This window comes from Atractosteus spatula, chromosome 8 (assembly GCF_055471065.1).
Source record: "Atractosteus spatula isolate fAtrSpa1 chromosome 8, fAtrSpa1.hap1, whole genome shotgun sequence".
NCBI classification, from domain to species: Eukaryota; Metazoa; Chordata; class Actinopteri; order Semionotiformes; family Lepisosteidae; genus Atractosteus; species Atractosteus spatula.
In genome coordinates, this window is record NC_142713.1 from 49,247,151 (window position 1) to 49,261,754 (window position 14,604).

The window sequence follows — 14,604 nt, forward strand, 5'->3', positions numbered from 1 at the left end:
ATTCATTTGCCAAATATCTGCTAAATCCAAGATGTTATGCAATTCCTTTGATGCTTTTCTTCTCCTCATTCTTATATCATCTGCAAATTTTAATACTCTGCTTATTAGATCAGAATCTATATCAGAAATCTAATTACTGATATAGATCAAGAAGAGAAGAAGGCTTATACTAGATGCTTATACTATTGTACATGTTTTGGGAGTTACACATTACCCTGATTTCAGGAAGTCAGCAAGGTGATTAAGATGGAGAACGCCACCTCACCTGTTATGAAAACAGCAAACCTTGCAGTGATATGTTGCACTTGCAACCGTAACAAGCAGCTGAAGTAGTCAGGTCGCTCTTGTGAAATCAGGTCACACTCATGGTATGGAAGAACTTCTACGATATCAGCTTCTTGACAGCAGTCTATGAAGTGTTGCTTGGTATGATCTTCTATGCTTGTTCTGTGGGAATTATAACATTTAACGTTTACTCTGTAAATGAAGATTTCAGAATTCGTTGAATTTAGAATGAAGTGGAGTAGCCAGACGACTCCCCCAGCCCACCCACCTTCAAGTAACTAATCTTTTAACACATCACAGGCAACAACAGCGCCAGCGCAGTTTCATCTCCGGCTGAGGCAACAACCCCACGCCGGCAGACATTGGGGAGGCCGCAGAGATCACTAAACCAGTGGTGCCTTGCAACTTGGGGAATCTCAGTCACAGTCGGCTAGTGACATGATCCAGGCTCAAACCAGACACCTGGTTTGTACGGCTAAACCTGTGCTCAGTTGAATGTCTTTACCGATCGACCCACTCTGAAGGCCACACATGATCATTTTTAAAGAAATATTTGCTGTTCTGGTGATTTCAGTTTTTGCTGAAGTTGTATCTACCCAAAAAAGTCAACAAACCTTGTACAAACTCAGCAAACTCAGTGGTACAGGAGCTTTAAAGTAAGGCTGGCAAAAACAAACATTGGCATACTTCATCAAGAAACAATTCAAAAAGGACATTTAAAAACTCTGTAAAGGGTGAAAAATCCTCTCAGAACCAGATTTTACAAAACAAAACTTCACTACATTAATTCCTCACTATACGTGCAACCTCTATACAAGTTTTTATGTGAGATGCAGTAATCAGTAATCTACCTGTTTTTTTAAGTAACAAGCAGATTTTCACTCTTAAGAGCTGGGCTCTTGTAAAGCACTGCCATGATTCTTTTCATACATCTTCTTGGATAAGGAATTTACTTATGTTTTAACATTTTATAACAAAATATCATTTGTTGAGCGCATACATTACAGGATATTAATTAGTGCTCACGCATTTGATCACAACTGTAACGAGGCAACTACTGCACACGCAGGAGTGTTACCATTTTCCTACCTATTGATTATGCACCAACTAATACCTTTAAGCATTTTACTCAAATAATTAATCAGCAATCGTTTTCATAACGAGGTACTGTTCTGTGCTGTATTAAGGTGACATTTGGGTGTTTGAGGGAACATGTTTGAGTTCTGGAACCTATCGGGAAATATCACAGTTTCTGAGGAACGAATTTGTCATGCATAACAAGAGATTACCGTAAAATGCTTTTGTAGCCATTACACACAACTACTATAGTCAAGGAAGCTAAAAAAAATTGTAACCAAATAAAAATTGCCATTGATTCCATTTTACCTTCCATTTTCTTTGAGCCTTCTGCAGTCTTTGTAGTGCAGAAACCACTTCCACTTTCCATTCTGACCCAGTTCCTCCAGGACGCTCACCATTTTCTTGAAATGATCTGTTATGGTAAAAGACAAAAACTCACAGAGTTAATAAAATCTCATCGTATGTCTTATTTTCAGTCATCATCAATATCTTACTGGTTGCCAGTACTCTTTCTGAACCAGTCACATGGTTTACTGCAACTATAAAATGCTCAGCAGGAAATCCTGTCACTGATACCGATTCAAAAATCTGGGTTGAAACAACACAGACAAAGATTACTGGTCATAATGTATCAGAATAAGCACTGTATCTATGCATGTTCCTGATTATTGAAAACATAATGACACTACAAATGTTTCTTTAGAAATTGCACAAAATATTAATTTTAGCATATAAATACTGTTTGCACTTAATGTTAAAAAACATAACAGTAAAGGAATTAGTCAATAGTAATTTTGAAGGATAAAAAAATACCATTTACTGAAGAGAGTAATCTTGCTCTGAATGAAATTAACCAGCTTGTGAAACAGGTAAAACTAACTACATTTCTGAATAATTCATCCAGTGTGGTAGTGCCTAGAAAAGCAAGAACTCCACTTAAAAAAGGAATTCCTCTTTCCAAAAGAAATGGGCAAAGAGAAATTGAAAATGGGATTTGAAAAACAGCCATTTAAATATAGAGGGGAAAGAACATACTTAGTTTTTCTCTTACACATAATCACAACTTGTGATCGGTCTCGGTCACTTTGCTGCCTGCTGCTCTCATACCTAGTGTTAGCGTGTCCAGCACTGCGCCATCACACACCACAAACCCCCCTCTGGTGAACAGCTCCTGATAAGTGCAGTTCAGAATGTCGTCAGGGCAATCTACCCCAGCAAACAAAACATCTGGCATCTTCTTTAGGTCCAACAAGTGTGGAATCTAGTCAGCAGAGGAAAAGAAATGTACAATTAGGTTAATGCAACAGAATGTTTAGTGCATAAAGTGACACAAACCTTCTTGAAGTCTACAAGACTTGCTTTCTATTCAACAGTAGTGAGCCGGATATACCTGCCTGACGCCTAACTGTTCCACTCGAGAATATATTGCAAAATCAAACCACAAAGCTATAACTTGTGAGAGATTGGCTGAATCCTCAGAATTATCCTCTTCAACAGTTATATGGAGTCTATCAACATTTTCTTTGATGCTGGTAGATTTTTTAACAGCACATCCAACTTATTTTCCTCAAACTAATATAATTCATGCTGCGGATGTAAAAGAGATTAACATGGTTTGATAAGGATAATACAAAGAGAGCAACTTCCAAGAACCAAAATGGAAATCCTAGAAGTAGCCATGATTGCCAAAAAAAGAACCCCCTCCAAATAAACTGTTATTAAGCAAAGAAGCATGAGAAAAATAACACCACAAGGAAAAAACAAAAATGGCAAGATACAAAATCTCCTGAGTACTTTCTGAATACATGGATGTTAAAATGCTCTCAATGAAAAGCGGCCTGAATTAGTTATTTGATGAAATATACATCTCTATTGCTTTTAGTGTTTAAAAATATTATGTTTAAAAAAGGTCTAATTTTGACACCAATCACTGCACTCTGTATGCAAGAACACACCATCAGATTTCTCCATCCTTACTTTGCAGATGTTTGCCGAGATATCTTCATTCCTGATGACCATTAGCAGAGGGGATGAAGAACACTGATCAAGCTGACTGAACTGGGATGGCTGTACACCCACATGACCTTCCGCCTTTAGCGCCTCCTACATCATCAACAAAATATTTGTAGATGTTTAGAGGCAAAAGTTACATTAAAAAAAAACACGGTTGTATTTCAGGAAGAAAATAACCATCAATAATAGCACAGATAAAGTTACATTTGTTTTTAAGAAATGCGATCAAAAGCGTGACTGTTAGTTTCTAGTCTATTGTCTAAAAAAACTCTTATGGAAAAGTAAAACCCATTAATATCTGAGACTAATGTTCTCAAGGCACAGACTTCTTGGATTATTGTGACAGTGAAGTGAAATTTGGCAATTTTGTGGCACGCTATTGAAAATCTGCATTTCAGATCAAAAGATAAATATGAGGCAAAAATACAGAATGTCAGTTTTTATTTCTGAATATATCAAATGATATCCATCTAAATACCAGAAAATCCTGCAACCTCTCAGCAACACTGTACAAATTCACTCTTTAAACAAGTTTTTAAAAGTCAGAAAATAATGAATACAGTAGAAACATTTTAAAAACAATTGCAAGCACAAATTGCAAGTGTTTCTTATAGTTTTCTTTTATGTAAATGTTGTTTTTCATATCAGACACTGGTAAGACCGAAACTGTCTTATGAAAAATTGAATCAAAGATACTCTGAGAGCAATTAATAAAACTTTCTTTGATAAACCAATTTATCAATACTGTACCTACCATGCATTTGCACAAGGGTAGAAAGGGACACAATTTTATGAACAGGACTGTTTCTTGTAATAAGTGAAATGCTGAGATGCCCTTCTTTTAGCAAGGGGGGTGGTGTTCCCTTTTGTTTCAAAGATCAACATATACAGAGTATCTTTTTATATCCTATAGCTTTTCTGCTAATACAGTAGGGTCTCAATATATGCGAACATTTGCAAATTCTCTTCTTCACAATTTGGTCTGGCCAATGTGGTCTTTTATGAAGAAAAGCAGAGTAGAATGAAATCAAGCAGATGATTGTTAAGAGCAAATTAACTGCGCCGAAGACTAGGATCATGACCAAATGCATTAATTATCATATAAGGGTGAGTTACTTATGTCTTGTACCCTTACACACTATGTAAGATTGCTACGTTAGAGGAGATGTATAGGGGTGGACTTGGCTATATGCAAATGTGGCTATTCACAATGATTCTTTCCACAATCCCTCACAAATGAAGCCCTACTGCAACTCATAGTCTTACAAAAAGAGTGCTTACCTTTGTTTTTTCAAAGAAGGTATCCACTTTTGTTTCAAGGATATAGAATCTGTACTTAGTCTTGAGTGATTGCCTGACTACAGAATTCAGGTTAGTGTGTAAGCAGTCAAACATACTGAATTTGAGCTTGTGAAAAACGTCAACTGTCCTTGTTTTAGACTGTAGGAAGTCCTTTTCTTCCTTGTCCATTTCTGAAATAGTCTGTTGCTGAAATTTTGTACCAGAGCAAACAGCATTCATCATGGACCTGTATGATTTAGAACATTTTTCTGATATATTTGACAGTTCTTCATGATGTCCTTCTATTCCATTTAGATATGAAGGTTTCTTAAGGCAGAGAACAGCCTTGCTAGAAAATAAAGGCTTGAAATTATCCTTGACCTCTTTCGTGTCTGATTCAAGAGGCATGTCCCTACTGTTTTCGGAAACATCACCCAATTTGGACATTGAATTGTCTGCCACAGATGAGAAATTGCTCCATGAAGACAGACTGGAGAATTTGGACGGACTGGCACTTTTGGTCTTCTTAAGGATTTGGTGAATCTTTTCTGAAAAAATCAAGTACTCCAAATCCAAAGAAGCCTGCGTCAGATCAGGCTTAGTTAGATGCATTTGCTCCCACTTTTCAAGGAAGCTTTTGAGGTGCCGATCTTCTTTTTTCTCATTTTGGACTGTCCTAATATGTCCAGCCACTCTGTGTGTTATGACTGGGTAATTGTCATATGTTTTTCGCACGCCCCAACAGTCAGACATAGTGACAGTGGAGGGGACAGGTGAGTCAATCTCATCTGACACACATTCAGAACACTTGCTGTTGGCATCTGGCTCAGGAGTTTGGGAGTCCATCATATCACCTTCTTGACTTTTCTCTCCTGCATCTGCATAAGCCAAAGACATTACCCTGTCTTGTTTTTGGTCCAAGAATCCAGTGTTTCTTATAACTGTGCTTTCTTGATCTTCACGATGTAAGCTTTTATCCGACAGATTGAAATGTAAATCTCTTTCTAAATATTGGCTGTCAGCACTTTTTTCTTCTTCCACTGATTTTGTAAGCCTTTCATTTCCTTGTTCCTGGATCCCACAAGGTAATGAATCTATCTCCAGGTATTTACTGGCATTATCTTCTTTAGATTTACTACAAGAGAGATCCATTATGGAAGTGACATTGTTTATAGTTTCTGTTGGTTTAGAAACATTGTTTGTATCATATCCATCTTGTGTGGTTGAGGGTGTTTTAAATTGATCAGAAGAACTCTCAGTCTCTAGGAATATGCAACTCTGGTCAGGAGATACACTATTCAAAGTTTCAGTTAATTTGAGAGTAATATGACTTAATTTCCCTTCTTGCACATAGCTGTTCCTAGTTTTTTCCATTTTGTCACCCGTGACAGTTGGTACATTAACCAAGTGAAAAGCAGACAACAGAAACTCAGACTTTGCCAATGTCCTGTGTAATCCATTGAATTGTTTCCTTTTAGAAATGCACAGATTTGCTATTCTGTTACATAATTCAACGTATACACTATCAGTTCCCAAGAGTTTGGTCATATCTGTCATTTCTGGGTTATCATCATAAACATCATCTTCCTCTTCCTTCTCTCCATTTACGTCAGTATCTGACATATCATCACTGGATCTGGAATTCTAGAGAAAAAGATTTAAAAATGTAAAAGGCATATGACAGAGGAATAGGGTGTTGGTAAGAGTCACTGCATGAGTTCCAGAAACAGTAAAACAAAAAATTCCAGAACAGTAGACCCAGCTATCGTGTATTTTGGAACACAGAAAAAAATCCTGGCTTCTTATCTTTCCTTAACCTATGCAATATGATGAAAATAATCTTACAAACTGCAGATTTAGGAAGTAGGTAACAGAATCATCCCCATAGATGAGCATGGAAAAGTGGATAAGAACGGGGCTATTTTTAACACTTTGCAATTGGGTAATAACAGTTTTCAAAAACATGAAAAGGTTTTCTTACCTTATCTACAAAATGGCTACCTGTTCCCACAGATAAGTTGTCTGTATGGTGCACCTGTGTATCCTTTACAGAACCTTCAATTCTGCTTTGTGTGAAGCAATTCTTGTCTTGAGCTCCTTGCTCTGAGTTGCTGGTGGAGTTGGAGAGATCCTCCTGAGGGCGTTTTGGAACACTCAGATCCAAAGCTTCATCACATGGCCTGGAGACATCTACGGCACCACAATTCAGTTCCACATGGTTTCCCTCTTTCTTACTTTCTTCCCTAAGATCCAGCAGCTCACCTTGATGAGGATTTAAAGGTAGCTGTATTACAGATGGTTGTGTTCCAAATGTGTGCTGTTCATCAGAGCTAGATTTGGAAGACAGGTCATTTTCTGAGACGTCTTTAACTGGTAACATCTCAGGTCTGTTTTTATTTTGGTCACCATTTTCAGAATCACTCAGGTCAGTCTGGAAAAACCTCATTGTTGACCTGCTATAAAACAGGCCAATCCACATATGAAGAATAAGGTGGACCTGCTCATAACTTTCCTCAATATTGCAATCCCAAGGGCTGTAAGTAAAGAAATGAGCAGACAAAGAAAACAGATGGTTAAAAAAACATAACTAATTATATAACGAATATGCAGTCTTTTAGAAGTCTTGAGTTGAAACACAAAACCTAGGAAGACATTGGTAAAGAACAAAGCTGACAAACGAAAGGAGGCAATATTGACCATCTTTCTTGTTTAAATACAAGAAAGCAAGAATATGACATAAATATTCCTGTTGTACAGTAGAGGAACAGGGATGTGCAGCTCTCATATGAACAGAAACAACTCTTTAGTTTCAATATAAAAATGGATTTAAGTACTTTGGAAGCACCAAAACAGCAGTCCTCAAAAACTATACTGATGTGACCTATCAAATCATGTCAAATCTTGATATTATGGTAATGGTAATGATACATACCCATGAAGAGCTCGAGCCACAGTTTTATCAAGAGGATCATTTGTAAATTTGCTGTCCAGCTTGAAATCATATTCCTCTTTCCACTCTCGTGATACATAAAGAACTCCGTTTTTTTCAAACACAAGTCGAGAGCGACTTTCAAGTCCATCAGAGTGGCATTCCTGTTCGTTTTCAGAAATACTTGCTTCTTGTCGGCTTTTTTCATGATAGGGTGCCTCTTTATTTCGGAGCAGTAAAGGCCCTCCAATTGAGGCAATGTTGTCCATATTTTCAGCTTGGCTTCTGGAGGACTCGGCGCAATCAGTGGAAACCGATGGAGGCACACCTGCCAAACCCAACAGTAAATAGGATGGGGGCAGTGAGTAAGAATGTTCTTTGGAAATTATATTAAGAATCAGCTCTTCGGTCACTGCAAGTCCCTGGGGAAATGGGGACCTGAGGAGTTTAGGACTGGTAGAATTGCTTAACAACATTTGCTGCACAGTTCCACTGTCGCCCACCCTTGTTTGCCCATGTTCCGTTTCAACCACTACATTTTGGGACTGGTCTTCTTGTATTAAAACTTTACTACTGGAGCTAAGAGCTAAATCAGCCAGTAAGGTCAGTGCATCTGAAGACTGACAAATGTTTGCACTTTCCATATCATGGTTTGTAGCACTCAGGTGAGTATTTTCACTTCTCACCAGATCCCTATAACCAGTAGTTCTGAGTTCCTTTGATTGAGTTTTTGCTATATTTTCAGTGTCAAATGAATCTGATGTTTCAAAATTCAACCATCCTGTAACAAAAGAAAAAAAGAAAAAGGGCATGAAAACAAAAAATAAAACATTATAAATAAAGATTACATTAGGGCAATGTCACAGAAAAGGCTATACTACTGCTTTTCCCTTATAGAATTATGTTGTCTAACAATACAAATCAATGTATTACTAGCATGTTTTTAAGAAAGCAGTAACAACAACAACAACAACAACAACAACAACAACAATAATCTAAGCATTTTTGCAAAGTTTAGGGAATAAAATGTAAAATAATTTTACAAAAAAATGCTTCTGTAAGCATGATAATTCACATTAAAAATATATAATGATCGAACATCCAAAAACATCTTCAGACCATGTAAAAAAACGTAACTAATTTTAACATTTTGCTATATTTTCATTCGAGAGATGAGAGCAGCTGAAACAGTCATTTTTTTAAGTGACCGTCATTTTTAGCATGAGGCAACAGCAGACAATGAGAAGAAAAGATAAGCAAGGACAAATTTTAAGACACCAGTGTCCCAGCTCTGTTATCTTTTGTTTTTCCTTCATTGGTAATAAGAAACTGCTCAGACCACTCCATGTGATATAGGCCTTACGTGTACTTTATCCCTTACTTTGCTACTTGGGGGATGAAGTAACAAAATAACACCTTTTTTGTAACAAAAAATAAAAAGTAATAAATCCTACCATTCCCTTTCACGTAGTCGGGTATCCTGTTCTTCATTCGTTTTTTGAAAGGTTTTAAGATCTTCTGTTTCTTCATTTCCGGTGAAGCATTCGGTGGTGTTGTGCTTTTGGGCGACTTTAACACATCTTCAGATGTTACTGCCGACTTTGAAGAATCTTTTACCTTAGCCGCTTTTTTCCTTTCACATACCTGGGCCTTTGCACCTTCTTCTGGCTTTGAGGTTTGCTCTGATAAGGTAGTGTCAACAGGCAGTGTGTTCGTGTCCATGGGAGTGACAGGGCCAACCTTAATAAGCTCGGGATCTATCTTGACATCACCGTTTCTCTTCTTTTTTTGAGGACACTGCTTACTCACAACAGGCGTATCTTCAGGATCCGCTGCAGTGGCCTTTTGTCTCAGAGGACACAAAGGTTTCTTTCGCTTTCTTAGCCTCACAAATTGGCTTACATTACTGCTGGATTGCAAGGCTTCCCCTTGCTCCTCTTCTCTGTCACACTGCCTCTCAGACGCCACTTTGCTCTCCACTTCTACATGCGGACCAAGCTTGTCTGGACCATCAGGATTTGCTATTTCCCCAGAGTCTTGAGATTCTACTCCTTCTGTCTGGGAGGCATCTAGTGAATCAGCAGCCATTTTTTCTTCACACAGAGTCTTGCCCTCCTCTGTAGCTATTCTTGTTTGTTTCGGGAATTCAAAATCTCCCAAAACGAAGCTTGAGCCATGTGGAATAAAAACCTTTCCGCAGTCAGTTATGATGTTTTTTAACCCATAGCTGTTGTCGCCTTTCATTTTTCTTTTAGGGGGATGCGAGTCACTAACGTTTTTTCCTTTGGCATTGTATCTAGTGATCTTTTGATTTACAGTTTTCAAGATCTTCAACTTTGTATTGCTGTTCCTTGTAATTCGTTTACTGGAAGCTTTTCTAGATGAAGTTGTGCGTTTTTGTTGGGCTCCAGCACATAAAACATCCTTTCTCAGCAAATAATTAGCTTTCGTACCAGATGAGACATTTGTATCTCCAGAGGAGCTTACACAAGTAGACTCTGTGATTGGGCTCTTACCCGCATCCTGTAGGCTTTCCAGAGTGACCTTTTCATTTGTAGGTTCTAACAAGTTTAGTCCATTCTCTGTGGAGCTCTCATCATGGTCTGTCGGCATGTCACCTGAAATGGGTTTGGTTGGAGTTGCTACCTTCGGATTAAATTGCTCTTTGCACGTTACAGCAGTACCTGTCTTTTCAATGCCTTCTAGTACAACCACACACTCCAGAAATCGTTCCTGAGATTCCTCGATTTTTGTCTCACAACTCATTTCGTCCTCAGAAACAGCATGTTCTGCCTGAGCTATGTCATTGAACTCTGGACTTCTTCTCACTTCTCCATGTGAATCACCATCTGTCCAAAAGTCTGACTGTAAAACCTCTGGAGATGAAAGAGAGTAATACACATTCTCACAGTGGTCATCTTCAACATCCATGGCATCCTCCTGATTTACAGCCAGCAACTCCAGAGCTTTTGATACTGAAAGGTTATAAGCATCAGGATTTCTAAAGTACGACTGTAAGTGTGAAACAGTCATTTTATGACATTCTGTAGCTCTATAAAGGTGTTTATAAGTCCTGGGTACATCGAAATGGTCAGATAAGACAGGTGGTTCTTTTCCAGTAATATCAACAATTCCTGGCCGGTTTAATGTCACGTAGTCTTGGAAATGTTGTTCGATCAAGCTGCAAGGTGACACATTCTGGTCTGATTGGAATTCCTCAGCTTTCTTCAGTGCATAGTTTAGCCCTGGTAAGATCTGAATTACATCAGAGAAAATTGGATATTCAGACACTGGAAACTTCACATCTGCAATAAAAATAAACAAATTAGCAACATTCCATACAAATATTCTTGATCTTCAATACAAAACTTAATTTGTAACAAATGCAAAAACACATAACATAGGACTGAATTTAGCTTTAAAAAAACATACTGTAGATCTTCTTACAGATTCTGATTCACAAATATTAAGCTAATTGTTCTGGAAGAGATCTACAGTGTCCATTTCCTATTAGATTTACATAATTGAATAACCTTAACACATTTCCTTATGCTTAATAGGTATTATGAAATGTCCCAAGTGCGTTTTAAAACACTGTGAAATGCATATATTTAACTTACCTTTCTGCACTGTTCTTGAGTTAGGAAATACAAATAGGCACTGTAATATTTCTTCCTTCTCTGTTGTGCTTTCTGTAAGACAAATTGAGAAACACATACATGTTTTTTCTCCTCTAAACAAAAATACCCCAAAAATATCTAAAAATACAACAAAAATTAAAATCACAAAAATAAACTTCCAGAGATCTGTTCATAATGTCAATCTATAGTGTGGAATGTTTGTCTTTTTTGTAAGAATCTAAGTGACATTTGTTTGTCAATATTTGTAATAAAATGATTATCTTTTATTCATTAAAAACTAAAACTAAACACGTTTTTAATATTTTATACAAATTTTCAAAGCAGCCAAAGTGTTCTGTCAACAAAATATTGAATAAACTACACAAAAATATCTGGTAAAAACAGAACTACTAAAACTTTTCAAAAGATAGTTTTTAAAAAGTTTACTCCTTACCTTCAAATGTGAGAAAGCAAGATGGTAACAATATAAGGACACCACAATCATTCAGCAGTAGAATGAATGCCTACAAATACATACAACACATTATTCAGATCTTGAAAATTGATTCAAGATTCAAAACTGACAATACATGACGATACTTTATTGCCATGTGAAAAAAACCTGATTGTAATTTACCCCAGTGTAGCCCCCAAAAATAAAAACAATTCACGTGACACTTACACATATACAGTATGCATTACTCATGCAAACACATTTAAATTCAAAGTTTAAAATTAGAAATGACATGCTCTGTTACACTCATATTTATATTTACTCCCATATAATGCTTGCAACATCCAAGATATACATATTGAGGTGCCTAATGGCCTATACATACTGGAGATGCTATTTCAGACTGAACAACACTACATCACTACATTTGATACTTTGAAACCTCCTCTCCAGAGGGAGAAGCTTAAAAAAGGAGCTGGTAGGGTTGAAGGGTTCAGTGGACACCTTCTGAGCTTTCCGTTTGATATGGCTGTCATAAAAAGAGACTACAGAGGGAAGACTGTGTCCAGTCATCTTGAATGCTGTCTATATGTGCAGCCTTTTCTTAGGCAGTTGTATTGCCATAGTGCACTGTTATCGAGAAGGTGACCACACTCTCAATCACAGTTCTATAGAAGGGCATCACTGCTTCCTAATTAACTCCAAACGTTCTCAACTGTCGTAGGGAGTACAGCCTCTGATGGGCTCTCTTCATGATGAGGCTGCTGTTAACTTCAGTGGCATCACTTCAGAGACACTCTCCACAGACTGCCTATTAATATCAAATGATTACAGATCAACTCTGCCCCTACAAAAGACCTCCACCAGCTCTTCGGTCTTATCAGTGCTTAGGATTGTGATTATGGCATACGTCATACAGGGATCAATTAAAATGAAAATAAGGAAGGCCAGAGTCAACATCTGTCTGAATGCAGACAAGGGAAATCTCTTTTTTACAGATGTCATTAAACAAATGTTGCAATGCTAATCCATGAGGTTTAATTTCAAAGGTTAGGTTAAGTATTCAAAAAAAATCACAAGAATGCACGACCAATTCATTTTAAGAGGACAGGTGAGAGACTAATTTATTGTCCATGACTTCACTGCACATTACAATAATTTGTTTTCTACCACAAAACTATGTATTACTTGGTCGTTGGAAAATGGCAAATGTGGTCAGTAAGCAATCTGCAATGACAGTCATATGGCAACAGAGAAATGCAAAGAGATGAAAGAAGCAAAGTACCAAATCCAGACTAAAAGACATTTGAGGAAATGCAAGTGAACGTTAATCTTAAATTGTGACTTTTCACTAATTGCATAACAAACAGTCAATCGTGGTCCTGAAGGACGCAAATGTTTTTCAAATTTCAAATTGCACATCATTTTAAATTTCTTGACTAGAAAAAAAGACAAGTGATGCCACTGTATGCTCTGACAGCACAGACTGAGTTCAAACTGCAAGTTGCATGTTTTGCCAATGGTAACCAGGCAGTGAAGGAATTCTTCTTCCATATCATATAGTTGGAGCATATTTAAGTCTATTTATTACTATTTGAGATAACACGCACAAGCTTTCTTGTCCAGCAGGTTCTCATGTATAATCTCAGAAGAATGTGTGTTTTTCTCTTGATTGCTTGCACTGTCTCCATCTCACATTCTCCTGTTCTGTTCACACGCATCTGGTTAACTTATTCAGCCGTTCTGGCATTCACTGTTTTAGTCAGCCTCAGAGAGTCTGAAGTGTGAAAAGGGCTGGTACTGTATGGCTCTTTTTAAATCTCATCTCACGCATACACACTGACAAAGTGTGTAAACCTTTTCTCATAAGTATTCTTTATCTTGTTTCATGAGATCACAGCCTTCTTGCCTTCTAGGAGAAATTCAATTGTTAATGATCTCTGTTCAATATACTTTCTGAATATGACTGGGAAACAACTGCATGTGAGATACCAGGTACATAAACTTTTTTGGTTTCTTTGTTCTACTGTTTAACAGTATTATCTTTCTATTTACTTATATATTATAATACTTCCCAAAATGCTGTTTGTTCACTTCTAAACTTACCAAGCCTTTCTGTTTCAGCTCTTCAATTAGGGCACGAAGGGAACAATCCTCTTCTGATGATGGTTGCACTTCATACAGACTGCAGTAAACTCCATCCAGGAATACTGCGGAATTTAATTAAAGAACACCTAGGTAGGTAGGCTTTATAATTAACACAATTATATATATTATAATTATAAATATATAATTAGGATATAAACGATTGCATCTAAAACCCATATGGTTGACTAAATGCATACATAAAAATACAGTCCTGAAGTCAGTCTACCAGTTTACTTGAGAGAAGATTTTTTGTATAGTATCCAATAGGCAGCCCTTGTATCTTCTAGTTGCATTATATATTTTAGAGAAACACTTCTCATTGTTTAGTATCAGTTTTAGAGGGCAGACTCACACTGTACAGAAACCACAACTAAACTGCTGTCTCGCTGTTATTTTGTAGTAGGGTTGGTTCACCATAAGGCACGAATGAAACTAGTTTTTGGAGGGTAGAAAACTTGCCCTTTTTGGGCGGTGATAAACAGGTGTGCAGCCAACAAATATATGCTCTTAGATGGTTATGAATGGGCAAAGATAGATGACAACACTCCGGTGAATGTGTGGGACAGAATGCGACATATGCAAAAATGTGGATTTTGGGAAACGTTTACAATTCTCCATTTTTGGATGCCTGCCTTTAGTGTCTGATGAAACAATGGAGAAAACTTCCAGAAAGTGAGTCACGGACCAGACAGCAGCACATTTCATGAATTCAGCCTGTTTCCTGATTGATTTCCTTTTACCACATTTTTAATTGTCTATTAAAGACAAAGAGGGGGGCTGTGAATTCCCAATAG

The 14,604-nt window shown here is 37.3% G+C and overlaps 1 protein-coding gene across 2 annotated transcripts in view; it reads right to left on the reverse strand.

Moving 5' to 3' along the window:
* The window catches only part of tasor2 (transcription activation suppressor family member 2), a 35,397-nt gene that overhangs the window by 5,893 nt on the left and 14,900 nt on the right, over positions 1-14,604 (reverse strand). The window contains exons 11-21 of one of the 2 annotated variants that reach the window (XM_088923034.1): positions 13,769-13,872; positions 11,663-11,732; positions 11,209-11,280; positions 9,043-10,893; positions 7,592-7,916; positions 6,641-7,193; positions 4,660-6,303; positions 3,343-3,468; positions 2,473-2,626; positions 1,672-1,777; positions 266-447 (exon numbers count right to left, since the gene is read on the reverse strand). In XM_088923034.1, the coding sequence (XP_088779160.1) occupies positions 266-447; positions 1,672-1,777; positions 2,473-2,626; positions 3,343-3,468; positions 4,660-6,303; positions 6,641-7,193; positions 7,592-7,916; positions 9,043-10,893; positions 11,209-11,280; positions 11,663-11,732; positions 13,769-13,872 (5,187 nt within the window). Of the gene's footprint in view, positions 1-265; positions 448-1,671; positions 1,778-2,472; positions 2,627-3,342; positions 3,469-4,659; positions 6,304-6,640; positions 7,194-7,591; positions 8,370-9,042; positions 10,894-11,208; positions 11,281-11,662; positions 11,733-13,768; positions 13,873-14,604 lie in introns of both variants that reach the window. The other variant, XM_088923033.1, reaches the window with a different exon arrangement.